Raw genomic sequence first — 27,156 nt, 5'->3', positions numbered from 1 at the left:
GGCATGTGCATCAGAGTGCTTGAAGCGCTTCATGTGCTCTTCTGGACAGGAGCTGCTCTGGTTAATGTCCACGGTGCGGCTCAGTGACGCTCGAGTTCAGCTGAATTACACACAAACATGCTGTTCATGAAATGTATATATTTGCTTAAAATTCCCTGATTTGGGCATTAAAATGTGAAATAACCACGATCAGGTGATTATTTAGTAATCGTGACAGGTCTAGCGCTTAGGACTAGAGACACTGAAAACTAGTGAGCAGATTCAACCAAAGTGAGATGCTCAAAGCATCCGTCTGATGCATGAGTAATTAGACAAACAGTTTAAAATAGAGCATAGTAAAGTACGCCACAGTGTTATTTTCAAAGAAATGGAAATAAAACAAACCAGATTCTCACTTTTAAAGCCACTTTTTGTATTGTATTTTATTCACGCTGCCACAATATGATGTAATGTATTTGAATTATCTGAAATATAATATTTATTAGGCCCTTATATTTTTAATTATTTTAAATTACCTGTATTTGGGGTCTTCACCAGAAAGCATTGGGATGCAATTAATTAATCTGCACATCATCTAATTACTTTGATTAAAATTTTTCATTGACTAAAAGCCCTATAGACTTTAGAAGTTACAGGAGTAAACAGAAGAGCGTCTACTTGTACCTCTGACCCTGTTCCCCTTATGTTCACATGTCAGATTCTGATCCAGAGTGTTTGTGAGACGATGGTGCCGAAGCTGGTGGCAGAAGACATTCCTCTGCTCTTCAGTCTGCTGTCTGACGTCTTCCCCGGCATTCAGTACATAAGAGGAGAGATGACTGCGCTCCGTGAGGAGCTCAAGAAGGTTTGTGCTGAGATGTACCTCACGTACGGAGACGGAGACGATGTGGGCAGCATGTGGGTCGAGAAGGTAAGAAACCTTTTATTAGAGAAGCACGCTTGACCCAAAACTACATCTTGAGTGACTCATCTTTATCTTGATGATCCTCAGGTGCTGCAGCTGTATCAGATCACTCAGATCAATCATGGTCTGATGATGGTCGGCCCATCAGGCAGTGGTAAGACGATGGCCTGGAGAGTTCTGCTCAAAGCCCTGGAGAGACTGGAGGGGTTGGAGGGCGTCGCCCACATCATCGACCCCAAAGCCATCAGCAAAGACCACCTTTACGGAACCCTGGACCCCAACACACGCGAGTGGACCGACGGACTCTTCACGCATGTGCTCAGGAAGTGAGTGTCGAAGACTGTTATCCTGTTTCAGTAGTGTTTGAGTTTTAATGTCCATATATTAGCAGCTTTATTTTTGTCAGCAACACACCTCATTATTAAGTCATTGATCAGATCACACATTGACGTCACTGACTGTATGTGTGTTTGATTTGAGGATCATTGATAATGTCCGTGGAGAGCTGCAGAAGAGACAGTGGATCATCTTTGATGGTGACGTGGATCCTGAGTGGGTGGAGAATCTGAACTCTGTGCTGGACGACAACAAACTCTTGACTCTTCCCAACGGAGAGCGTCTCAGTCTGCCGCCAAATGTACTGAAACGGTTTACACTTCACTCAGATTGTTGTCTGCTGTGAGTGTGTAGCGTGTCAGATAATGACGTCACTGCCTTCATCACACAGGTGCGCATCATGTTTGAAGTGCAGGACCTGAAATATGCCACACTAGCCACGGTGTCTCGATGCGGGATGGTTTGGTTCAGCGAGGACGTTCTCAGCACAGACATGATCTTCAATAACTTCCTTGCGCGTCTGCGGAGCATCCCGCTGGATGAAGGTGAAGACGAGGCTCAGCGCATGAGGAAGGGCACTGAAGACGAGGGGGAGGAGGCCGCATCACCCATGCTGCAGGTACAAGTGAAGATGCTGCTCGGTGTTCTGATTTGAAAAGGAGCAGCACATGTTCAGTTCAAGTCTGCGTTTTTATCAGTGTTTACATCTCTGTGTGTTTGACTGACAGATCCAGAGAGACGCCGCTGCAATTCTGCAGCCATATTTCACCTCCACTGGACTCGTCATCAAAGCTCTGGAGCACGCTTCAAAGATGGAGCACATCATGGACTTCACCCGCCTGCGCTCGCTGGGATCACTCTTCTCCATGTTGCATCAGGCCTGTCGCAATGTCGCGCTGTACAACAACAACCACCCGGATTTCCCCATGCCCATCGACCAGCTGGAGAAATACATGCAGGTGTGTACGAGAGACGTTTGTGTGTAACGGATGTTCATTCTTGTACAGAAAGAGCGTATGTTTGAGAATAAATGCTAGAGAATCCTGCTATGAACAGAAAACAAGCTAACGTTCTCCATTGTGCACAGAAATATCTGATCTACGCCGTCCTGTGGTCCTTCTCGGGTGACAGCAGACTGAAGATGAGGGCGGAGCTTGGAGAATACATTCGCCGCATCACTACTGTTTCACTTCCGTCAGCACCCAACGTTCCCATCATCGATTATGAGGTGTGAACTGACAGATGCACACAGATGTTCATAATACTGAAGACTAAAACTGCTTCAGTGATTCATTGTGTTTTTTTGAGGTTAATGTGACTGAACTGAACTCTTGCGTCCGTCAGGTGTTCATCACGGGTGAGTGGCAGTCCTGGCAGGGTAAGGTGCCTCAGATTGAGGTGGAGACACACAAGGTGGCATCACCTGATGTGGTGGTGCCCACTTTGGATACGGTGCGTCATGAAGCTCTTCTGTACACCTGGTTGGCTGAACATAAGCCTTTGGTGCTGTGCGGCCCGCCGGGCTCCGGTAAAACCATGACCCTGTTCAGTGCCCTGAGAGCCCTGCCAGACATGGAGGTGAGGACATCAAACTCGTAGAATCACTGTCATTGAGTACATCATCAAAAGTAATTTCAGGTTTACAAATCCAAATATGATAGTTACACTTTTTAAACTTTAAAAGTTTACAAACATTAACCAAACGGTTCAGTGGACTGCCAGTAATAAGAACTCTTAACAGATACAGCAGCAGGTGTCTACACACCTCCAGTGCTTGACCCCTAAAAGGGTTTTTCATGAGTGTCTTCCTGTTTTTTTTACATGATCATAAAGAGTGTTGGTTTGTTTGTCACCAGGTTGTAGGTTTGAACTTCTCGAGTGCCACGACCCCCGAGCTGCTGCTGAAGACGTTTGATCATTACTGCGAGTACCGCAGGACTCCTAACGGCGTCGTTCTGGCTCCTGTGCAGCTGGGCAAATGGCTCGTGCTCTTCTGTGATGAAATCAACCTGCCCGACATGGACAAATACGGCACGCAGCGCGTCATTTCCTTCATCAGACAGGTGTGATGTCACCAGGTGATTTCATTGTGATGGGCTCTTTTTGTTCATGATGTGGAATTTAAAACATTGTGCCTTTGACTTCAGATGGTGGAGCACGGCGGCTTTTATCGCACCTCCGATCAGACGTGGGTGAAACTCGAACGCATCCAGTTTGTCGGTGCCTGTAACCCCCCCACAGACCCCGGCAGGAAGCCCCTCTCTCACAGGTTCACCTGTCATGTGATCTGCATTGTTTTAAAACGCTACTTATAGTGTTTGTTTAGTGATGTCATGAGGATATTTATTTGCCTGTATAAATACAGATTCTTGCGGCATGTGCCGGTCGTGTACGTGGACTATCCTGGCCCCGCCTCCCTCACGCAGATCTACGGCACTTTCAACAGAGCAATGCTCAGACTGATTCCTTCACTGCGAACCTTCGCTGAACCGCTCACTGCTGCCATGGTGGAGTTCTACACAATGTCTCAGGTTTGAATATTGAACACACCTTATCAGTTCCTGTTGCTCAGCTGGTAAAGCAGAGCGCTGATAACGCCAAGATCAGGGGTTTGAAACCCAGGGAACATACATACTGATAAAATGTGTGATTATACATTAAATACACTGAAAGACACTTGGATAAAAGTTGTCTGTGAAGTAAACGAACATAAAATGAACACTTTTTCAAAATCTCTTCTCCAATTAGGAGCGCTTCACTCAGGACACGCAGCCGCACTACATCTACTCCCCTCGAGAGATGACCCGTTGGGTGAGGGGCATCTTTGAGGCTTTACGCCCGTTGGAGACATTACCTGTGGAGGGTCTCATTCGCATCTGGGCTCATGAAGCTCTTCGACTCTTCCAGGATCGGTGAGTTTAAAATGAGTGTTGAAATAAGGAGGTCTGGCAGAACTCATGTCTTACTGTAGTGAAATGGCACAATGATTTAATTGATTCTTCTGACAGATTGGTAGAGGACGAGGAGAGACGCTGGACCGATGAGAACATCGACACTGTGGCCCTCAAACACTTTCCCAACATCGACCGTGACAAAGGCCTCAACAGACCCATTCTCTACAGCAACTGGCTCTCAAAGGTGAGCAGTCCGAGACGTCATAGCAGGTCACCAGTAAAATCCTGGAGGTCACCAGTAAACTCTTGAGATGTTTAAGCTGTTTCTGTTCTCCTGTAGGACTATGTTCCTGTGGAGCAGGAGGAGCTGCGTGATTATGTGAAGGCCCGTCTGAAGGTCTTCTACGAGGAGGAGCTGGATGTTCCTCTGGTGCTCTTCAATGAGGTTCTGGATCACGTGCTGCGGATCGACAGGTGTGGAGAGTCACAATCATTGTTACTGTGCATGATTTCACTCTGTTGATGGGTCATTAATGATTGGCTGATTCTCTCTCTAGAATCTTCCGTCAGCCGCAGGGTCATCTGCTCCTAATTGGAGTCAGTGGTGCTGGAAAGACAACACTCTCTCGGTTTGTGGCCTGGATGAACGGACTGAGTGTCTATCAGATCAAGGTGGAAATTACCAAATGAACACCATGAAAAACTCTTGTGCTGCTTTGTGTATTTTTTAGGGTTTATAACCTTGATCATCTTCACAGGTACACAGGAAATACACCGGAGAGGACTTTGATGAAGACCTGCGGACGGTTCTTCGTCGGTCTGGATGTAAGAATGAGAAGATCGCCTTCATCATGGACGAGTCTAACGTGCTGGACTCTGGCTTCCTGGAGCGCATGAACACGCTGCTGGCAAACGGAGAGGTGAGACACGTTTGAAGCGCAGCCCTCCATTGATGTTTGTTTTGAGTTCAGCATTCTGAAGTGCATGTGGTGCTGCTGCTGCTGTAGGTGCCCGGCCTGTTTGAAGGCGATGAATATGCCACCCTGATGACCCAGTGTAAGGAGGGCGCGCAGAAGGAGGGCTTGATGTTAGACACCCATGAGGAGCTTTACAAATGGTTCACCAGTCAAGTGATCAGGAACTTGCATGTGGTCTTCACCATGAATCCTTCATCAGAGGGCCTGAAGGACCGCGCAGCCACATCACCCGCCCTCTTCAACAGGTACAACCATTGCCAGCAATGTTTAACCTGTTCAGTTCACGTTGCTTAGAGAACTGATCAGACTGTGATGTGTGCTCTCAGCCAATAGAATAGCAGCATCTCCTGCAGAGTTTCATGTTTTAGATGTGTGTCTATGTTGATGTTTCTGTCAAAGTTTCTCTGGACTGATGGTGGTTTCTCTGCAGGTGTGTGCTGAACTGGTTTGGTGATTGGTCCACTGAAGCACTCTACCAGGTGGGTAAAGAGTTCACCAGCAAGATGGACCTGGAGAAACCAAACTACAAAGTGCCCGACTACATGCCCACAGTGTATGACAAACTGCCCCAGCCGCCCACTCATCGTGAGGCCATTGTCAACGGTTGCGTGTTTGTGCATCAGACGCTGCACCAGGTCAGAAACACTGTCTGCTGTCACATGATCTGTTGCTTTACAAGTTTTATTTGGTGACCTGCAGCACACAGTTGTGTATTTTACTCTGGTGTGTGTTAGGCGAACAACCGTCTGGCTAAGCGTGGCGGTCGCACCATGGCCATCACCCCCCGCCACTACCTGGACTTCATCAACCACTACGCTAACCTGTTCAATGAAAAACGCAGCGAGCTGGAGGAGCAGCAGATGCATCTCAACGTGGGACTGCGCAAAATAAAAGAGACTGTAGATCAGGTATGTCGTGACATCATCACTCGAGCAACCTGAACGCAGGCAGACTTGTCTGCTGTATTAGTGTTGACGATGTGTTGTGTCACAGGTGGAGGAGCTGCGGCGTGACCTGCGCATCAAGAGTCAAGAGCTGGAGGTGAAGAACGCTGCTGCAAACGACAAACTGAAGAAGATGGTGAAAGATCAGCAGGAGGCCGAGAAGAAAAAGGCAAGAGGAGCGATTGCGTAAACATGTGAAGTGCCCTTGTGTTCAACTGGTTAAAATAAGGTCTCATAACCCACTGTCTCTGTCAACAGGTCATGAGTCAAGAGATACAGGAAGCAGTTTACAAGCAACAGGAAGTGATTAAAGACAAGCAGCTGAGTGTGAAACAGGATTTGGATCAAGTGGAGCCGGCTGTTATTGAAGCTCAGAACGGTATGAATGATGAATTATTCTCACTGCAGCACACTGGCACTTTCCTCCGTGTCAGTGTGATTTTACATTTGAGACAATCTGATCACATCAATTACAGTAAATGACCCTGATTAAAGTTCATATCTATGTGAAATGACATTTTTTCCTGTCATATTGTGATCTGCTTCTAAAGAAATATTCACCATTTTTCCATGTGTTGTTTGAGGGCCAGAAGAGGCACATACATCATCTGCTGTATTATGTCTCACCTCAGTAATATTAAGATATTGGTATTTTAATATACGGGGAACATACTAAAACGAGTGGTGATGCCAGGGCTGAACAATTTGGACAAAAAATCTAATGGCTAATATTTTGAAAAATGTTGTAATTTGAAGTGCGATATGATGATTAACATTTTGAAGAAAAGAAAAAAAAACATGCTCTACTGCTAACAGAAATACTGTTCAAGAAAGGATGTTCACACTTGAGAGAACCAGACCAAATAAAATAAAAAATACAGTGAAACATGGAGTGAAAAGAAAAAATAGATTCACATCATCTTCACATTGTATGTGTTCACTGTGAACCTGTTTTTGTCAACTTTGTGATCGGGTCTCGGCCTACTTCTCATCTTTTTTGTAATCCAATAATAAGTTAAGAAATTATTATGGAAAATACTTTTGTATAATATTAATAAAAACTATTATTATTTATTATAAATCGGCATTATATTTATGTAATCTTATCTTCATCTACATGCGGCATAGCTCTGCTGCCTTTATTTTGGCAGCACATTTCTGTTTGCAGTAGAGTTGACAATGGCCTTTTAATGCAGAGAAATGCTCTCATCCACTCTTCTGTCCACAAAAACCCGGTGTTATGAGGTTACTTCAGATCTGGATCGTAACTTTTAGCAGCCAAGCATATTTGGAATAACACAGATGTGCAATTAGTGAATCTGGGGCGCTGTAAATTTAACATGCTCGGCTCATTATCACAAGTGCTTGGAGTATGTGAAATACACCACAGAGAACAGAACTGTGCACATACAGCAGCGAGCAGCGTGTCATATTAAGCTCTTAGGCTATGTTCAGGCTGTCAGTCCAAATCTGATTTTTGGTGCATATCCGATCATATTTAGCAAGTGTGAACGACAAAAAAATCACATGAAATAACATTTTTACAAATCCGTTTCTAGCTATGTTCATATGTGGTTTGAAATCCTATTCAAATCACATTTCTGGAAATGCGTTTCCATCTGAACGCTCTGATCAGATCTCAAGTGGCTTTTTGCCATATGTCACTTTTTCACGCTATGTAAAGACGCGTTATACGTGACACATTGTTGCAGGAAACATGCTGTGTGGTGGCGGAGGGTAGGTCTAGCTGAGAATATTATTAGTGGAATCTTCCCACGTGCATTCTCGACCTTGCACCGATTTGAACGATGAGACCGGCGGAGACAGCAGCACGAATAAAGCGCCACATGCCAGCCTCCTCTGTCTCTGCCACCGCCTCATAAAGTGGTAATCCAGTGTCGCAGTTACACATTGCCATGTTATAAGCTAAATTCTCTATTCCATTCCCCTCCATGTTGTTTTTTGTGTACTGACGAAACGTCATTGCTATAGCAAAAGATGCAGATATGCCAGAAAATGAAGCCGCAGGACACAAATCGGATCTGATCAGTTTCGATACACAGTGCGGACAGTCAGTCATGAAGATTGGATTCCGATCGGATACACACAAAAACTGTTTTGGACTGACAGTCTGAACATCGCCTCAGTGATGCCACCTAGTTAATATAAAGACAATGGTGAATATTTCCATCTGTGAAACTGTCAATTCTTTCTGCTTTCATCTCTTATCTTTGTATGTTTGGCAGTGGTGTTCACTCTCTTCACCGTGGTAACGTCTCTGCTCTCCATCTGTCTTCACTTTTCTCTCTGCTCATGATCTTGTGACCCGTTTAGCTGTTAAATCTATTAAGAAGCAGCACTTAGTGGAGGTGCGGTCGATGGCCAACCCGCCGGCGGCAGTTAAACTGGCTCTGGAGTCCATCTGCCTGCTGCTGGGCGAGAGCACCACCGACTGGAAACAGATTCGCTCCATCATAATGCGCGAGAACTTCATCCCCACTATTGTGAACTTTTCTGCTGATGAGATCAGGTGACTGTCATGCTTGGTGTGGAGCAGCGGCCGTTGTGTTTAAAAGAGGCAAACTGTTTGTTCTATAAATCATTTGCACCTCGTGATCAAATAAAATACAGATAGTGTATAGACTCAAAATCAGGCCCAATCAGTCAGATTAGCAGGTCATGTGACACAGTCCCTCTTTTCACCGCCGTGGCTGTTCTGCTCCTGCCATATGAACCCGTTCATCCTTCATGGCCCTAAAACCACAACCCCCACACCCCACCCCTCCATTTCCTCTTTAGCGGTCAGCTCTATAAAGAAGCAGCATCTTGTTGAAGTGCGTGCTATGGCCAACCCGCCGGCAGCTGTTAAACTGGCTCTAGAGTCTATCTGTCTGTTGCTGGGGGAGGAAACTAATGACTGGAAAAAGATCAGACAAGTTATAATCAGAGACAGTTTCATCTCCAGCATAGTCAACTTTGTCTCTGAGGACATGAGGTATTATCATCTCTTCTCATACTTATATAATCCTCTCAGGTACAAGAGATGGACTCTTAGATACAGTCTCAGGCTAATCAGACATCAGATGAACTTGTTTTGATTGGTTATTACTATGTTAGTGAAGAGATATTCAGTAGTACAGACAATATTGACAGAAGTGTGGATGCTTTAGTCCTTTCCTAATTGTGTGTCATTACAACATTACAGCCAAAACCTGTAAGCTTAATTCTAACAAACTATTGTGTTCATCACAGTGACTCCATCCGTGAGAAGATGAAGAAGAACTACATGTCCAACCCCAGCTACAACTACGAGCAGGTCAACCGTGCGTCTCTGGCCTGCGGGCCGATGGTCAAATGGGCGATTGCTCAGGTATGAACTCATGAATCGGGCTGCTGCACCTCTGCTGTGACCGCAGTGACTCTGGTCATAATAGATGTTTGTGTTCAGTTGAATTACGCAGACATGCTGAAGCGGGTCGAGCCTCTGAGGAATGAGCTGCAGAAACTGGAGGATGACGCTACAGACAACAAGACAAAGGCGGAGGAAGTTGAGCAGATGATCAGGGATCTGGAGGCCAGCATTGCTCGCTATAAGGAGGAGTATGCCGTGCTCATCTCTGAAGCTCAGGCCATTAAAGCTGATCTGGCCGCTGTGGAGGCAAAGGTACAACACGAGAGGTCACGACACTCATGGACTGCTCTCTCTCTTTCTTTGTCCTGTCTCTTTCATTTACTTACTGTAGCAAATTGATTTGATGGCACAAGATTTAATTGCTTTTATAATGGCTACCAAAGGTGTGTGCGCACTTAAACTTATGGTAGTTTAAGAAGTTGTTGTTTGCTCTGAATATTTGTTCAGATTTCTTGTGTTGAAGCTCAATCCGTGGTGCAAGCGCACATGTGGGACTTCACTAGTGTGATTTCTTCAAGCTTTTTCATATTTCTTGCATCAACAGTCAGTAATTGTCATTTTATTCTGCAGGTGAACCGCAGTACAGCTTTGCTGAAGAGTTTATCTGCCGAGAGAGAGCGTTGGGAAAAGACCAGCGAGACCTTCAAGAATCAGATGTCCACCATCGCAGGAGACTGTCTCCTCTCGGCTGCCTTCATCGCTTATGCTGGTTATTTTGATCAGCAGATGAGGCAGAACCTCTTCACCACCTGGTCTCATCATCTCCAACAGGCCAATATTCAGGTACAGATACACGACCACAAAGATGACACCTCAGAAGATGAAAACACACAGCCTCATAGTCCTCAGTGTTGTTTAACTAAAATTCATTATAGTGAATTTCTGTTTTTCAAACCAGTTCCGCACAGACATTGCCAGGACAGAGTATTTGTCTAATGCCGATGAGCGACTGCGCTGGCAGGCAAACTCACTGCCCGCCGATGACCTCTGCACCGAGAATGCCATCATGCTCAAGAGATTCAACAGGTGAGTGTTGGGATATAAGTGACCTCATGACCACATCAGAGTAGATAGGATGAGTTCTGCTACGACTTGACATGGGTGAAGATGGGTAATTTGGTTATGACTTTGTTCTGCAGGTATCCACTGATAATAGATCCATCAGGTCAAGCCACTGAGTTCATCTTGAATGAATACAAAGACAAAAAGATCACGCGCACCAGCTTTTTGGACGATGCCTTCAGGAAGAATTTGGAGAGTGCCCTGAGATTCGGCAACCCTCTGCTGGTTCAGGTATGGAGCCGTTCACGTAATGGGGTTGATCTGGTCTGGACCTGAATGTACCAAACTGAGAATTTCATGTCCAAGTTTAAACTTGCACATAATAGAAACATTGTGTCAAGTCTAGTCATTTGTATTTGAATCGTTTTAAAACAGCTTTACAGAAACTCTTAACTGTAAAGTCTTGAAGACTCCAGTGAAATCATACCTTAATGTCTGTAAACTCTGTGTCAATCTGTTGGTATTTGGATCATTTATTGCTCATGATTCGAGGCTTTTGTCCAATCTTCTCTTAGGATGTGGAGAGTTACGATCCTATATTGAACCCAGTGCTGAACAGAGAGGTGCGCAGGACCGGCGGGCGAGTTCTCATCACCCTCGGAGATCAGGACATCGACTTGTCTCCCTCATTTGTCATCTTCCTCTCCACACGAGACCCAACGGTACATGATCTGATGACATGGATATCATTGCCTTCAGATTGTCTGTGAATTATGAAACCAAATATTGAAACACACATGCAAGTATTGATTGAAAGTTAACGTGTCTTCGCAGGTTGAGTTCCCTCCAGATCTTTGCTCACGTGTGACGTTTGTGAACTTCACCGTGACCCGCAGCAGCCTGCAGAGTCAGTGTCTCAATGAGGTCCTGAAGGCAGAGCGTCCAGACGTGGACGAGAAACGATCAGACCTGCTGAAACTGCAGGGTGAGTGACTGGGAACACCACAGCACATTTACTGATTGCTATTGAAGGGACTATTGAAGTTCTGCTGTGGTTTATAATGTCAACATGACCATCGTCTGTGCAGGTGAATTCCAGCTGCGTCTGCGTCAACTGGAGAAATCTCTGCTGCAGGCCCTGAACGAGGTCAAGGGTCGTATCCTGGACGATGACACCATCATCACCACTCTAGAGAACCTGAAGAAGGAAGCAGCAGAAGTGACCAGGAAGGTGGAGGAAACGGATATCATCATGCAGGAAGTGGAGACGGTGTCTCAGCAGTATCTGTCTCTGTCTTCCGCCTGCAGCAGCATCTATTTCACTATGGAGTCTCTAAACCAGGTCACACAAACATCTGGATCATTAATAATGCTGAAGTGATTTTCTCTATAGGCAGAACATATTGTTTCTAATGTGGCTTATGGTTTTGTGTGTCTGTGACTGTCGTTATACTCTTCCTCTTCATTTACACTGTTTTTGTGTCTTTCTCAGATGCATTTCCTGTATCAGTACTCGCTGCATTTCTTCCTGGATATCTACCACACTGTGTTATATGAGAACTCTAATCTTAAGAGTGTGAGCGACCATACACAGCGCCTGTCCCACATCACTAAAGATCTGTTCCAGGTCAGATACTCTTGAGTATTCACTGTATGTGGGGTTTGATGAAAGATTAAGGCTTCATCCAGATTAATCCGGATACATTTGAAAACAGTGTTTTCATTTTTGAAACGCTTTCCGTCCACACTGCAGTTTACAAGCGTTTTCCAAAAGTTGATCGTCCACACTGAAACATTATAAAATGCTTAAATTCCCTTACTGTGCATGCAAACAAATCGCCGTTCCATGAACAGTGTGAAACACAATTGTCCTCATGTTCTGTTGGATAGCAATTCCGAGTAAACTTCGTGTCACATTTGAAGGAATGCAATGTGAAAGTTGTACACAGTAACATTTATCCAGTCAGGTCTCCTAAGCAACCAAATTGGCCCGGTTGCTAGGGAGGGTAGAGTCGCATGGGGTAACCTCCTCGTGGTCGCTATAATGTGGTTCTCGCTCTCGGTGGGGCATGTGGCGAGTTGTGTGTGGATGCTGCGGAGAATAGCGTGAAGCCTCCACGTGCGCTACGTCTCCACGGTAACGCGCTCAACAAGCCATGTGATAAGATGTGCGGATTGACTGTCTCAGACGGGGAGGCAACTGAGATTCGTCCTCCACCACCCGGATTGAGGTGAGTCACTACGCCACCACGAGGACTTAAAGCGCATTGGGAATTGGGCATTCCAAACTGGGGAGAAAAAGAGAGAGAGAAAAAAAAAAAGACTCCCAAGGGGAGGTAGATGTCTTTTGAAGGACTTATTTAGGGAGTGTTATGTTGTTGTGTTGTAATATATTGTGATGTGGTGTTTTTCTGTTCAGGTTGCTTTTAACAGAGTTGCTCGAGGAATGTTGCATCAGGATCACATCACGTTTGCTATGCTGCTTGCCAGAATCAACCTGAAGGGCTTGACCAGGTACAAACCATCAAGAACTTCAAAATTGAAACAACTTTTAGATTTCCCAAATGCACTTTGAGTATTATTAGTGTAAGACGGGGTGGCCCTGCTCTATAAGTGAGAGGTGTCATTTGAAAAAAACTGACATTTTGTTTTACTTAATCACTTCCTGTTATCTCTGCCCTGATGTTTTCCAGTGAACCATCATTTGACGCAGAGTTCCAGCACTTTTTGCGTGGAAAGGAGATTGTGTTAAGCGGGTCGACTGTGCCGAAGGTGAAGGGTTTGAGCACAGAGCAGTCGGAAGCCATGGTGCGCCTCAGCCGTCTGCCGGCATTTAAAGATCTGGTGTCTAAAGTTCAGGCTGATGAGGTGACTATCCGTCCGTCCATCCATTATACTGTCACAGAAATAATAAGCTAAAGAAGGAACGTTTTGGTTGATACGGTGTCTAAATGTTAAATGATGATTTTCTCTTCTCCAGCAATTCTTTATGTGGATTGAGAGCAACTCTCCAGAACTGTCTGTGCCGTATCTGTGGACTGAAGAGAAGACATCCAGTAAGTATTTATGCATTTTCACTTGGGATGTCATAAAACAATGATATATTGTTTATTAATTGGCATGTTATTTTGATACATTTTTGAGGCATCAAGATAACATTAGCCGACATTTAAATTAGAAGCCTAAATTGTCTGCTTTCTAATTTACTGTCAGGCCCTCCGTTTAATGTAGTCTGATGTAATAGCTTTGGTAGACCACAAGGGGGTGAAATAACATTTACTAAAGCCGGTCGCATACCAGACGAGAGGCGGACATGGCACAGGTCTCACAACACTGGATGCATTGATGTGGTGCAGGTGGCAGTCGAAACTAAGTTGTGATCTAGTCATCGACAGACACAAAAGTTTTGAAGGTTTTTGTACCTCTTCAAGAAGTGACTTTGAGTTTGCAGGTTAGTGTATGAAACAGGTGTAACTGCGTAAACTGAACTATTAGAAATGGCGACGTTTATTATGCAATTTCTCTGTATGTGGCCTTGAATAGATTTCATTCAAGCTGTCAAACCACAAAAATACATACTTGTAACTGAAAATATATTGTGTGGACTATATGAAAGATACATATACACAATAGATTATCCAGTGATGGCTGGAGTAAATAATCTATGTCCTTCTGATTATGTTTTGGATCGAATGTAATGGAGAATTATGTGAGTTAAGCTCGGTGGCGCTGCAGAATTTTGAGCAGCCTTTGCACTTGTAGCTGGTCATGCCTGCATTGAAAATAATTGTTTCTAATTTTAAAATGTGCCACGTCGTCTGCCAGGCGTCTGGTGTGTGACCCCCTTTAATTTACCCCGCCGCTCACACTTTACTTGTGTTGAGAAATATGTTTGAAGAGACTTTTTGAAAAGCCCTATTTATATCTGAAAAATGCCGATATATATATTGATAATCATCAGGAAAATGTTCTGTTTATCGATGTGTGAAAAACAGATTGATTCCAAGCCTAATTTTCATACTACAACTTTTTGTTGAAGTGTACAGAAGTAACAAGTGTGTGTTGATGTTTGTCCTCAGCTGTGATTGGTCAGGCTGTGCATCAGCTGCTGTTGATTCAAGCGTTCAGACCTGATCGTCTGTTGGCCATGACACACATCTTTGTGTCTAAAGTCATGGGAGAAAACTTCATGGCCATCATTGAACAGCCGCTTGACCTGGCCAACATCGTGGACAGTGAGGTAAAGATGAGTGTTCTGTTGGTCACTGATGTGGAGTTTTTGTTTCGTTTCATACTCTTCTCATCATGGACTGTAGATTATTTGCTGTCAGTGTGATGGATGCTGGTCATGCATTAATGGAGATGTTTGAATCTACAGGTGAAGCCCGGAACTCCAGTTCTCATGTGTTCTGTGCCGGGTTATGATGCCAGCGGGCTGGTCCGGGATCTCGCTGCTGAACAGAACAAACACATCACCTCCATTTCCATTGGTAAGAACCTTCAATATCAACAAACATCTTAACTGTCCAGAGTGTATTAATGTCAACTAACACATTTGTCTTCAGGTTCTGCTGAAGGCTTTAATAAAGCCGACAGAGACATCAACACAGCTGTGAAGTCCGGCAGGTAAGAGTGACGGATCCTTCATACTCATGATGATGATGATGATGATGATGATGGGCTCATGAAATGTTCTCTTGTGTTTGTTGAAGGTGGGTGATGTTGGAGAATGTCCATCTGGCTCCTGGTTGGCTGATGCAGCTGGAGAAGAAGCTTCACTCCATGCAGCCACACGCTAGTTTCCGTCTCTTCCTCACCATGGAGATAAATCCAAAGGTCAGAGGTCATTGTGTTTTGTGTTGTTTAATGTCATGAAGAATGATTGACATTTATCAACAATAAACTCCAACCGAATCTCCCTCAGGTCCCTGTGAACCTGCTGCGTGCTGGACGAATCTTTGTTTTCGAGCCGCCTCCTGGTGTGAAGGCCAACATGCTGCGCACGTTCAGCAATATTCCTGTGGCACGCATGTGCAAGGTGAGCGACAGCTGTGGTTTGAGTTTTCGGGAAGTAGATTGTCGCTGTTAATGAGTTTTTCTGTTGTTGTTTCTCTCAGTCATTGAGCAGTTCAACCGTCAATCATATTGTCTGTTTTTTGTCGCAGTCTCCAAATGAACGAGCTCGTTTGTACTTCCTCTTGGCCTGGTTCCATGCAGTCATTCAGGAGCGACTGCGTTATGTACCGCTGGGCTGGTCTAAGAAATATGAGTTTGGGGAGTCTGATCTGCGGTCCGCCTGTGACACTGTAGACACCTGGCTGGACGACACCGCAAAGGTCAGAGTGTGTTCATGTATTTTCAGTCTGATTAGATGCATGTTGCTGTAAAGTGAAACAGTAATTGATGATAATCTGTGCATCAGCTGAACTTCATGTTGTTCTCTACAGGGTCGTCAAAACATTTCTCCAGATAAGATCCCGTGGGCGGCGCTGAAGACCCTGATGGCTCAGTCCATCTATGGCGGTCGCATCGATAATGAGTTTGACCAGCGGCTGCTCATCACCTTCCTGGATAGTTTGTTCACCACCAGCAGCTTCGACAGCGAATTCAAGTTGGCGCTCAAAGTGGACGGACACAAGGACATCAAAATGCCCGAAGGCATCCGGTCAGCACAAACATGCTTTTATTCTCGGTGTATTTGTCTCCGTGTTTGAGTCACACTGCAGATGATGCGCTCTCGTGATGTGTTTCCTGTTATGTGTTTGTCAGGCGTGAAGAGTTCATGCACTGGGTCGAGATGCTGCCAGACACTCAGACGCCATCTTGGCTGGGGTTGCCGAGCAACGCGGAGAAGGTCCTGCTCACCACTCAGGGTACGAGCGTATGCACGACTTACACATATTGGTTTGCAATGGAGACATTGCGTTCTCATGGCGTCTGACCTCTCTCTTTCTCGAGTTCAAGCTGTCAGTTTCTGCAGAAGTTTGATCTTGACGGGGCAGAACAACTTGCTTGACTGTGTACGGCCGTACAGGATAGGACTCGGGGGTTCCCACGGTCATGGAAAACCTGGAAATATCAGGGAATTTTAAAGTTGTGATTTCCAGGCCTGGAAAAGTCATGGAAATAAATAAAATCATAAAAGTCATGGAAAAAATCATGGAATTTTTTTTAATAGTAAATATATTTTTTATTTATTATGCTCTGTCCTGAAATATTTAACCAGAGTGTCACGTTGCGCTGGATTAAAAACACGGTGAAGAGTTATAAATGAAGAATACCTGGCCAATTAGGGTGCTTTCACTCTAGCTCTTCTGGTATGCTCCTGGGTTCGAATGACGTCAAAATTCAGTTCGTTTGGATAATGTGAACACTGTTTTCCAAACTCAGGTGCGCACCCGGGAACCGTCTGGGGTACGGTTCATGTGAACTCCAGTACACTTCACTGCTGATATGAATGCAGTCGTACCAAATCACGGAAGTGAACTAGGACTGGGCGATACATAAAAAATATTTTAACGATAATCACCTTAAAAAAATATTGCATTATTCGATTATATCGTCAACCCCTCTGCCGAGGGTTGGTGAAAATTCATTTTAAATTCATTTATTGAAACACGAAAAACATAAAAGACATTTCTAAATTCAAATTACACTTAGAACTAAATGAAAAAAACTATTAAAATAATATAAAAAACTATAAAAATCTTATATAACCACCTCCTCAAATCCAAACATTTACCGTCTCCAACGGCCCCATTTGCCGTCACGCAAGTATCAGTCAACGACAACAGGTGGAAAATTACTAATAGCCTACAAAAAGACAATTATAAATGTAAAGATAATAATAATAATCATAATAATAAAGCCTAATAAATTCCCTTGTGCTCCCAAAATAATGCTGCCAAATGTGTGTTCTTATCGAATGTGTTTGTAATTCATTTTGGTAATAGAATTAATGCTGCCTAAAGAAAATAAAATAGAACTAAATTTTAGGTTTAAGGTGTCTTTTATTATTTTATGATTTAATCACTTTCATCTTTGTTTCTTTAATACAAAGATATTTATTACTGAACCTGCAGAGTTGCGTTCACAATGCAGGTTACCCACGAACTGCTCCGTGGAAATAAAGCGAACTAAACTCACAGCACCTCCTGAGATGATCGGAGATCATTTGCAGCATTCTTATAGACGACATTGTTCTTGCAAACAGTTTTCAGATGAATGAAAAAGAGATAAAGGAGTGAAAACTCTTTACATGCGCTTGTACACGAGACAGGGTCCCGCTGCACACCTCTGAACAAACAGCGAATCTGACACAAGCAATGACGGCTTTTTTTAGACTGTTCTTAAAAATATAATAAGTGTGTTTCTTGCAGATCACATTCTTCACATCTCTTGCAACGCATCCGTGGGCTTGCGGCAGATAAACGCTAATTTTCATCACATCACTGCACATTCAATGCATCAGCGGGAGACAAACACAAGTGTCGTTGTGTGCATGTAAAGTTTTGGTGATGAATCCAAAGAGATTAATACTTTAATAACACAGTGAAGCTGATGTCTTCTTGATTGTTGCCTAGTTACAGTGGTAAACAGCTGCCGCTTGTACTCGTGTTGATGACTCAATCAGAACGCGGTTCGGACCGAAATAATATAATGTGAACAGAGACCAGCAGGGGGAGGGGGGAGGAAGTGAACCAAGAGTGAAAGCACCCTTCGAAACAACGATGTGCCGCTAATCCCTGCCCATTTGAGTCACGCAGTGTGTTTGTATGGATTAACTTTAAAATGAAATGTTTTCAGTTGAACTTCTATCAGACAGTGGTGTGGTTTTTTTTGTGTGTGTGTGTGTGTGTGTGTGTGTGTGTGTTTTTACAAATTTACGATTTATGTGATTTCGGTGCCATTTTCAGAATGGAAGGCTAAATGTTTGGGCATGGAAATTATCTTTCAAGTCATGGAAAAGTCATGGAAATTCATTGGTTGAAAAGAGTGGGAACCCCGAGGACTGATGTGACAAAAGCTTTATATTAGTAGAGTAAACGGGCCGTACACAGTGGAGAGTGTTTCGGTTCTGTGTCCTCTTCCTTCAGCAGCTGTATTTCACTGCTGTTATGTCACTGACTCCTGCAAACCTTGTGATGCTTTCTTTAACGTTTTGAAGCTGTTTTGTTGTTCTGTTTTAGTGCACTGCTTAAATGCATGTGATCTTCAGCAGTTTCTTGATCGGTGTTAGTAGTGATGCACTCTTGAACACCAGTAATGTCAGGTTTTCTCTATTAGCACTGCTTGAACGGGCAAGTTTGTCCACCAGTTAATTTAATCTCCCTCCTTCACTTCCTGTGGGCGGCTCATTCCTGATTCTTCTGTACCTCAAACCCCTCCTGCTCTTCACCAACCTGTTCCCTCCACTGCTGCTCCATCCTCAGGCATTGACATGATGGGGAAGCTGCTGAAAATGCAGATGTTTGAGGATGAGGACGATCTGGCGTATGAGACGGAGAAGAAGCAGCGCACAACGTCTTCATCTGACGCGCAGCCGGCCTGGATGAGAACGCTGCACACCACCGCCCGCAACTGGCTGCAGCTCATCCCAGAATCCGTCATTCCACTCAAACGCACTGTGGAGAACATCAAGGTATGCTTGAGCGCTGCACGGGACCTCATACATGTTTACAAGGTCTGTAGATGTAATGCGTTAATTCAGTGCGATTATTAGGACAGGGAATTGCCACACACTTCCTCATTCAGTGTGTATTGCGATTCATTTATGCATAATAACAGGAACATTGATCACTGCAGAGGATTTGTCGTCCGACAGTGAACAAGCGGCGCTTTGATGACTGTAGCAGCGGTGCAGTAAACCACTTAATGTAAAGAATTAAAGAGAGGAAACTGCTCAGAGAAAATCTGTTCGTGTTGAACTCCTGCAGAAATATATTTACTATATTTATTAATCATTGTCGCATTAAGCTAAACGTGAAAACTTTTTTAAAATTAAATTAAAAATCGAGTTTACATCAGGGAGATGATTTTAAAATCGTTTGTCTCAAGAATCGTGATTTGTAAAAAAATAAAAATTAAAAAAAATCCCCCCACCCCTATTAATTATATTAAAAATTACTTGTTAAAAAAGCAATGAATCATGTCCCAGGACCGTAATAAGCAATATTTCTATCATCAGAGACATTCAAGCTTGAAGTAGCACCTGTTTTCAGCAGGGGGCAGTAAGCCAAACTCCAGCTGTACAGAGAACAAACACTCAGGCTTGCTTTACACTGCGACAGCACAAGATGAGGACGCGTTCTTGAGTTCAAACACAGCTGGATGGTGCGCAATTCCGAAAGCAGCAATCTCGGCATGAGTTTTTCTAAGTTTCAAACTACATTTAACCTAAAAAACACTGCTTATGATGCGACACAACCAAAGACAGACACTTGTAAAGTGTCCTGATGCATGTGTACATTGACACGTCCTTAGAAAAACCTTTATAAAAAATCTATCTCGGACAGATTGAGGAATTCAGTTGCAAAATGTTTTTCTGTGGAATTAAGGCCAATGATAGACTTCTGTTCAGTAATTTGGGAATAAATGCACCTTTATCTTATCGATGCTTTACTTGTCTGCCACAGTAATGCAATGCATTTTAATTATCTAAAGTATTATATTTATAATACATTCTATTCTATTATTTTTAATTTACAATATAATATATTCTGTTATTTTTATTAGGATTTAAATATAAATATTGAATCATTATAAATGGGATTATTTCAGGGCCTTTCTCAGCAGATATTTGTATATGTGATTACTTGCAATTTATTGAGTTAATTAATCAGCATATAATGTAATTAATTTGATTACATATTTTAACTGATTGACAGCTCTAGTCTACACAGTTCCTTGCAGGCAGTTGATAATGTTCAGACGGCAGCCTCCACATAAATGCATTGAACATTTTCAATGAACATCAGTCTTCAACTGATCTGAATAACGGCACCTGCATCTTCTACATTTGTAGGATCCTCTGTTCCGTTTCTTCGAGCGTGAGGTGAAGATGGGTTCTCGTATGCTGCAGGACGTTCGTCAGGATCTCACTGATGTAGTGCAGGTGTGTGAGGGCAAGAGGAAACAGACCAACGACCTGCGCACGCTCATCAATGACCTCGTTAAAGGTAACGCTGTGTGTTTGCGTCAAAGATTTGTTTTAAATACTAACCTGTTTTATAGAGTTTTGTGGCTTTTTTTTTCCTAATTTTATGAAGCATTATAAAAATGATCATCAAATGTATATATTCCCACCAGAGTCACTGTCATTGTGTTGTTTTTCTCAGGCATTCTGCCTCGCAGCTGGTGTCGTTACACCGTCCCTGCGGCCATGACCGTCATCCAGTGGATCGCAGACTTCAGTGAGAGAATTAAACAGCTGCAGCAGATCTCGCAGGGAGCGGCCAGCGGCGGCGCTAAAGAGCTCAAGGTTCTACTGTGCACGCTACTTAAATGTTTCTAATGAAATAAACCAATTAAACCACACTGAACGTGTCGATGTAGTGCACCGTTTTAATGAGTAGAACTGATGAAAACACATCACTTCAGTGTTTGACACGTTTTGATCCTCTTTAGAACATCCACGTGAATCTGGGCAGTCTGTTTGTTCCGGAGGCGTACATCACCGCTACACGTCAGTATGTGGCCCAGGTCAACAGCTGGTCTCTGGAGGAACTCTGTCTGGAGGTGAACGTCACATCTGCTCAGGGAGCGGCGCTGGACTCCTGCAGCTTCGGCATCAAGGGTGAGAGAGAGAGCGGCCAGCAGAACCCAAGAGTCCTGTCAAAGAATTCATCCTGTGTAAATCAGTTTAATAATGTTATCTTCTGTGTGTCTGTAAACAGGACTGAAGCTTCAGGGCGCCACGTGTGCAAACAACAAGCTCTCTCTGTCTGCAACGATCTCCACTGAACTTCCTCTGACACAGCTGCACTGGTTGAAACAGAGCAACACTGAGAAGAGGAACATGGTCAGTCATGAGACACAAACACTGATGTCACTCGTGCCGTCATTCCTGATTTGTAACATCTCTCTCTCTCTTGTATACCTACAGGTCACTCTGCCCGTGTATCTGAACTTCACACGTGCTGATCTCATATTCACGGTTGATTTTGACATCGCCACTAAAGAAGACCCTCATCACTTCTATGAGCGTGGAGTCGCCGTCCTCTGCATGGATTAGATCATTCTTAAACGACATTAATAACCCATAATGAATCAGATTCATGTCACTTATACTTACTAATCATTCCTAATAGTGTGGTAGATAAAACTGTGGATGTAATGAAATGGTCATTTTGCATGTAAAATGTCATGTATTTCTAGGACGAGTTTAGAAAGTCAGAAGCAGGTTGGACGATGGATTGTGTTTGGATTTCTGAGATGGATGTTGATTTTAGTGGAAAGAATATGGATGTGTTTCAGATGGAAAATGGAAGTTGATTAAAGCTTTGCATGATGGTTTCAAATAAAGCTAATGTGGTGTCACTCATTTATTATAAGAAGAATTAACAGGTGATCATGTTGAAATAATTAAATCAAGTGTATTTAGTGTTTTAGTTCATTTGAGCATCTATAGGGGACTTTCTGCAGTCAGTGGTTCTCTCGGCCCCAATATACAAGATCAGTTACATTGTCTTTTGACTTAATTTCGCAATATAATTTTTTTTTTAAATTTAAAAATACTATGAAAACTAGATGAAAATTTACACTTCATTGAAAAAGGATGTGAATGAACATTTGTGACAACATCGTTCTCTTATTTTATGCAAGCTTTGTGTTAAATACATTAAACATGTTAATTATGCTTTCAATGCATACAAAAAAAAAAGAGTAAACATTTATAATGCTGCTAAGCATGAGCAAAATTGGAGACATTTTACACTGATAGATATTTTTAATAAAAACGAATAATTGCAAGGATTCATGCCTGTGAATGTTAATCCGCCTCAGCAGAATGCATTAAAGCATTTTAAACTCCAGTAATAATAAACGACTGTGATTGGCCCATCCTTACCAGCGCTGAGAAAAGTTACAGGTACCATGTGACAGTGTCACCTTCGTGCACTCTCGGACCTCTGGACAATAATTTACTACTCATTAATGAAACTGAAATAAAAACGGACCGGAAACCAAAGCCGTCACGTGGTGTTCTGGGTACGTGAACGGTCCAACTGCCGTCCACACGTTAAAGAATCGATAGTGGTCAGAAAACTGCTTCGCGCGCACTCACCCATCTCAAAAACACATTTATCACTTGTGCCGTATATTTAAATTCTTCTGAAGCCATTCGACAGTGTTGTGTGAGGAACAGACCGAAATTTAAAAATCAATTCATCTTTTCCTCCATTTGAAACTGGTGCGTTTCGGGCTGAAAGCTGCACGCAGGAAATTTAAACAAGACAGATCTGAGATCAGGTCAGTCTTCCGCGTCCCACTGCGGTAAGTTCAAAACCAGCGAGTTTAAGTATTAAATCACAAATGTAATTGATTACATTTTTGTATTCGTGCAACAGGAGCTAGCGCTCCTTCTCCCTTTATGTCTGTTTGTCCAAATTCTACAATTTAATGTTTCAGTTTGGCTCTTACGCGTGACCGATTCAATCCATTCACTCAGTTTAACGCCTGAAATTACTCTTTAGCGCCACCGCGTGATCTGCTTTCAAGAAGTGCATCAGAAACATTTGAAGTGCATCAAAAACATTTCAAGAAGTGAATCAAAAACATTTCAAGAAGTGCATCAGAAACATTTCAAGAAGTGCATCAGAAACATTTCAAGAAGTGCATCAAAAACATTTCAAGAAGTGCATCAGAAACATTTCAAGAAGTGCATCAGAAACATTTCAAGAAGTGCGTCAAAAACATTTCAAGAAGTGCATCAAAAACATTTCAAGAAGTGCATCAGAAACATTTCAAAAAGTGCGTCAAAAACATTTCAAGAAGTGCGTCAAAAACATTTCAAAAAGTGCGTCAAAAACATTTCAAGAAGTGCATCAAAAACATTTCAAGAAGTGCATCAGAAACATTTCAAGAAGTGCACCAAAAACATTTCAAGAAGTGCACCAGAAACATTTCAAGAAGTGCATCAGAAACATTTCAAGAAGTGCATCAAAAACATTTCAAGAAGTTTATCAGAAACATTTCAAGAAGTGCACCAAAAACATTTCAAGAAGTGCACCAAAAACATTTCAAGAAGTGCATCAGAAACATTTCAAAAAGTGCATCAGAAACATTTCAAGAAGTGCACCAGACAAATTTCAAGAAGTTTATCAGAAACATTTCAAGAAGTGCATCAAAAACATTTCAAGAAGTGCATCGGAAACATTTCAAGAAGTGCACCAAAAACATTTCAAGAAGTGCATCGGAAACATTTCAAGAAGTGTTTCAAAAACATTTCAAGGAGTTTATCAGAAACATTTCAAGAAGTGCACCAGAAACATTTCAAGAAGTGCATCGGAAACATTTCAAGAAGTGCACCAGACACATTTCAAGAAGTTTATCAGAAACATTTCAAGAAGTGCACCAAAAACATTTCAAGAAGTGCATCAAAAACATTTCAAGAAGTTTATCAGAAACATTTCAAGAAGTGCATCAAAAACATTTCAAGAAGTTTATCAGAAACATTTCAAGAAGTGCACCAAAAACATTTCAAGAAGTGCATCAGAAACATTTCAAGAAGTGCATCAGAAACATTTCAAGAAGTGCACCAAAAACATTTCAAGAAGTGCATCAAAAACATTTCAAGAAGTGCATCAGAAACATTTCAAGAAGTGCGTCAAAAACATTTCAAGAAGTGCGTCAGAAACATTTCAAGAAGTGCGTCAGAAACATTTCAAGAAGTGCATCAAAAACATTTCAAGAAGTGCATCAGAAACATTTCAAGAAGTGCATCAGAAACATTTCAAGAAGTGCATCAGAAACATTTCAAGAAGTGCACCAAAAACATTTCAAGAAGTGCACCAGAAACATTTCAAGAAGTGCATCAGAAACATTTCAAGAAGTGTACCGGAAACATTTCAAGAAGTGCATCAGAAACATTTCAAGAAGTGCATCAAAAACATTTCAAGAAGAGTGTCAGAAACATTTCAAGAAGTGCATCAGAAACATTTCAAGAAGTGCATCAAAAACATTTCAAGAAGTGCATCAAAAACATTTCAAGAAGTGCACCAGAAACATTTCAAGAAGTGCGTCAAAAACATTTCAAAAAGTGCACCAGAAACATTTCAAGAAGTGCGTCAAAAACATTTCAAGTGCACCAAAAACATTTCAAGAAGTGCATCAAAAACATTTCAAAAAGTGCATCAGAAACATTTGAAGAAGTGCATCAAAAACATTTCAAGAAGAGTGTCAGAAACATTTCAAGAAGTGCATCAAAAACATTTCAAGAAGTGCATCAAAAACATTTCAAGAAGTGCATCAAAAACATTTCAAGAAGTGCATCAGAAACATTTCAAGAAGTGCATCAAAAACATTTCAAGAAGTTTATCAGAAACATTTCAAGAAGTTTATCAGAAACATTTCAAGAAGTGCATCAAAAACATTTCAAGAAGTGCATCAAAAATATTTCAAGAAGTTTATCAGAAATTTTCAAGAAGTGCACCAAAAACATTTCAAGAATTTCATCAGAAACATTTCAAGAAGTGCACCAGAAACATTTCAAGAAGTGCACCAGAAACATTTCAAGAAGTGCATCAGAAACATTTCAAGAAGTGCATCAAAAACATTTCAAGAAGTGTACCGGAAAAATTCAAGAAGTGCATCAGAAACATTTCAAGAAGTGTACCGGAAAAATTCAAGAAGTGCATTAAAAATATTTCAATAAGTTTATCAGAAACATTTCAAGAAGTGCACCAAAAACATTTCAAGAAGTGCATCAAAAACATTTCAAAAAGTGCATCAGAAACATTTCAAGAAGTGCATCAGAAACATTTCAAGAAGTGCACCAGACAAATTTCAAGAAGTTTATCAGAAACATTTCAAGAAGTGCATCAAAAACATTTCAAGAAGTTTATCAGAAACATTTCAAGAAGTGCACCAAAAACATTTCAAGAAGTGCACCAAAAACATTTCAAGAAGTGCATCAGAAACATTTCAAAAAGTGCATCAGAAACATTTCAAGAAGTGCACCAGACAAATTTCAAGAAGTTTATCAGAAACATTTCAAGAAGTGCACCAAAAACATTTCAAGAAGTGCACCAAAAACATTTCAAGAAGTGCATCAAAAACATTTCAAAAAGTGCATCAGAAACATTTCAAGAAGTGCATCAGAAACATTTCAAGAAGTGCATCAGAAACATTTCAAGAAGTGCATCAGAAACATTTCAAGAAGTGCACCAGAAACATTTCAAGAAGTGCACCAGAAACATTTCAAGAAGTGCATCAGAAACATTTCAAGAAGTGCATCAAAAACATTTCAAGAAGTGCATCAAAAACATTTCAAGAAGTGCACCAGAAACATTTCAAGAAGTGCATCAAAAACATTTCAAGAAGTGCATCAAAAATATTTCAAGAAGTGCATCAGAAACATTTCAAGAAGTGCGTCAAAAACATTTCAAGAAGTGCGTCAAAAACATTTCAAGAAGTGCATCAGAAACATTTCAAGAAGTGCACCAAAAACATTTCAAGAAGTGCATCAGAAACATTTCAAGAAGTGCATCAAAAACATTTCAAGAAGTGCATCAAAAACATTTCAAGAAGTGCATCAGAAACATTTCAAGAAGTGCATCAAAAACATTTCAAGAAGTGCATCAGAAACATTTCAAGAAGTGCATCAGAAACATTTCAAGAAGTGCATCAGAAACATTTCAAGAAGTGCATCAAAAACATTTCAAGAAGTGTACCGGAAAAATTCAAGAAGTGCATTAAAAATATTTCAATAAGTTTATCAGAAACATTTCAAGAAGTGCACCAAAAACATTTCAAGAAGTGCATCAAAAACATTTTGAAAAAGTGCATCAGAAACATTTCAAGAAGTGCATCAGAAACATTTCAAGAAGTGCACCAGACAAATTTCAAGAAGTTTATCAGAAACATTTCAAGAAGTGCATCAAAAACATTTCAAGAAGTTTATCAGAAACATTTCAAGAAGTGCACCAAAAACATTTCAAGAAGTGCACCAAAAACATTTCAAGAAGTGCATCAGAAACATTTCAAGAAGTGCATCAGAAACATTTCAAGAAGTGCACCAGACAAATTTCAAGAAGTTTATCAGAAACATTTCAAGAAGTGCACCAAAAACATTTCAAGAAGTGCACCAAAAACATTTCAAGAAGTGCATCAAAAACATTTCAAAAAGTGCATCAGAAACATTTCAAGAAGTGCATCAGAAACATTTCAAGAAGTGTTTCAAAAACATTTCAAGAAGTGCACCAGAAACATTTCAAGAAGTGCACCAGAAACATTTCAAGAAGTGCACCAGAAACATTTCAAGAAGTGCATCAGAAACATTTCAAGAAGTGCATCAAAAACATTTCAAGAAGTGTACCGGAAAAATTCAAGAAGTGCATCAGAAACATTTCAAGAAGTGTACCGGAAAAATTCAAGAAGTGCATTAAAAATATTTCAATAAGTTTATCAGAAACATTTCAAGAAGTGCACCAGAAACATTTCAAGAAGTGCACCAAAAACATTTCAAGAA

At 41.9% G+C, this 27,156-nt stretch overlaps 1 protein-coding gene across 2 annotated transcripts in view; it reads left to right on the top strand.

Annotated features, from left to right (window-relative positions):
• Positions 1–21,997, top strand: part of LOC127411019 (cytoplasmic dynein 1 heavy chain 1-like) — a 35,782-nt gene extending 13,785 nt beyond the window's left edge. Inside the window, exons 32-78 of one of the 2 annotated variants that reach the window (XM_051646327.1) lie at positions 698–910; positions 992–1,230; positions 1,385–1,541; positions 1,632–1,859; positions 1,969–2,199; positions 2,328–2,468; positions 2,585–2,818; positions 3,097–3,303; positions 3,388–3,509; positions 3,606–3,771; positions 3,989–4,152; positions 4,249–4,378; positions 4,475–4,608; positions 4,692–4,806; positions 4,893–5,054; positions 5,142–5,356; positions 5,542–5,746; positions 5,846–6,019; positions 6,105–6,224; positions 6,314–6,434; positions 8,855–9,050; positions 9,308–9,425; positions 9,504–9,719; positions 10,038–10,250; positions 10,366–10,493; positions 10,607–10,760; positions 11,045–11,191; positions 11,304–11,454; positions 11,558–11,811; positions 11,962–12,096; positions 12,889–12,983; positions 13,163–13,337; positions 13,450–13,525; positions 14,549–14,709; positions 14,848–14,959; positions 15,035–15,095; positions 15,182–15,305; positions 15,394–15,507; positions 15,635–15,805; positions 15,917–16,134; positions 16,239–16,342; positions 18,902–19,110; positions 20,494–20,647; positions 20,807–20,949; positions 21,096–21,264; positions 21,365–21,489; positions 21,574–21,997. In XM_051646327.1, the coding sequence (XP_051502287.1) occupies positions 698–910; positions 992–1,230; positions 1,385–1,541; positions 1,632–1,859; positions 1,969–2,199; positions 2,328–2,468; positions 2,585–2,818; positions 3,097–3,303; positions 3,388–3,509; positions 3,606–3,771; positions 3,989–4,152; positions 4,249–4,378; positions 4,475–4,608; positions 4,692–4,806; positions 4,893–5,054; positions 5,142–5,356; positions 5,542–5,746; positions 5,846–6,019; positions 6,105–6,224; positions 6,314–6,434; positions 8,855–9,050; positions 9,308–9,425; positions 9,504–9,719; positions 10,038–10,250; positions 10,366–10,493; positions 10,607–10,760; positions 11,045–11,191; positions 11,304–11,454; positions 11,558–11,811; positions 11,962–12,096; positions 12,889–12,983; positions 13,163–13,337; positions 13,450–13,525; positions 14,549–14,709; positions 14,848–14,959; positions 15,035–15,095; positions 15,182–15,305; positions 15,394–15,507; positions 15,635–15,805; positions 15,917–16,134; positions 16,239–16,342; positions 18,902–19,110; positions 20,494–20,647; positions 20,807–20,949; positions 21,096–21,264; positions 21,365–21,489; positions 21,574–21,702 (7,530 nt within the window). In that variant the 3' untranslated portion in view covers positions 21,703–21,997. Of the gene's footprint in view, positions 1–697; positions 911–991; positions 1,231–1,384; positions 1,542–1,631; positions 1,860–1,968; positions 2,200–2,327; positions 2,469–2,584; positions 2,819–3,096; positions 3,304–3,387; positions 3,510–3,605; positions 3,772–3,988; positions 4,153–4,248; positions 4,379–4,474; positions 4,609–4,691; positions 4,807–4,892; positions 5,055–5,141; positions 5,357–5,541; positions 5,747–5,845; positions 6,020–6,104; positions 6,225–6,313; positions 6,435–8,389; positions 8,586–8,854; positions 9,051–9,307; positions 9,426–9,503; positions 9,720–10,037; positions 10,251–10,365; positions 10,494–10,606; positions 10,761–11,044; positions 11,192–11,303; positions 11,455–11,557; positions 11,812–11,961; positions 12,097–12,888; positions 12,984–13,162; positions 13,338–13,449; positions 13,526–14,548; positions 14,710–14,847; positions 14,960–15,034; positions 15,096–15,181; positions 15,306–15,393; positions 15,508–15,634; positions 15,806–15,916; positions 16,135–16,238; positions 16,343–18,901; positions 19,111–20,493; positions 20,648–20,806; positions 20,950–21,095; positions 21,265–21,364; positions 21,490–21,573 lie in introns of both variants that reach the window. The other variant, XM_051646326.1, reaches the window with a different exon arrangement.
• The last annotated feature ends 5,159 nt before the right edge of the window (positions 21,998–27,156 follow it).

Source organism: Myxocyprinus asiaticus, chromosome 20 (genome assembly GCF_019703515.2).
Source record: "Myxocyprinus asiaticus isolate MX2 ecotype Aquarium Trade chromosome 20, UBuf_Myxa_2, whole genome shotgun sequence".
NCBI classification, from domain to species: domain Eukaryota; kingdom Metazoa; phylum Chordata; class Actinopteri; order Cypriniformes; family Catostomidae; genus Myxocyprinus; species Myxocyprinus asiaticus.
The sequence above is the reverse complement of the archived record's forward strand: the minus strand, read 5'-3'. Positions and strand labels throughout refer to the sequence as shown.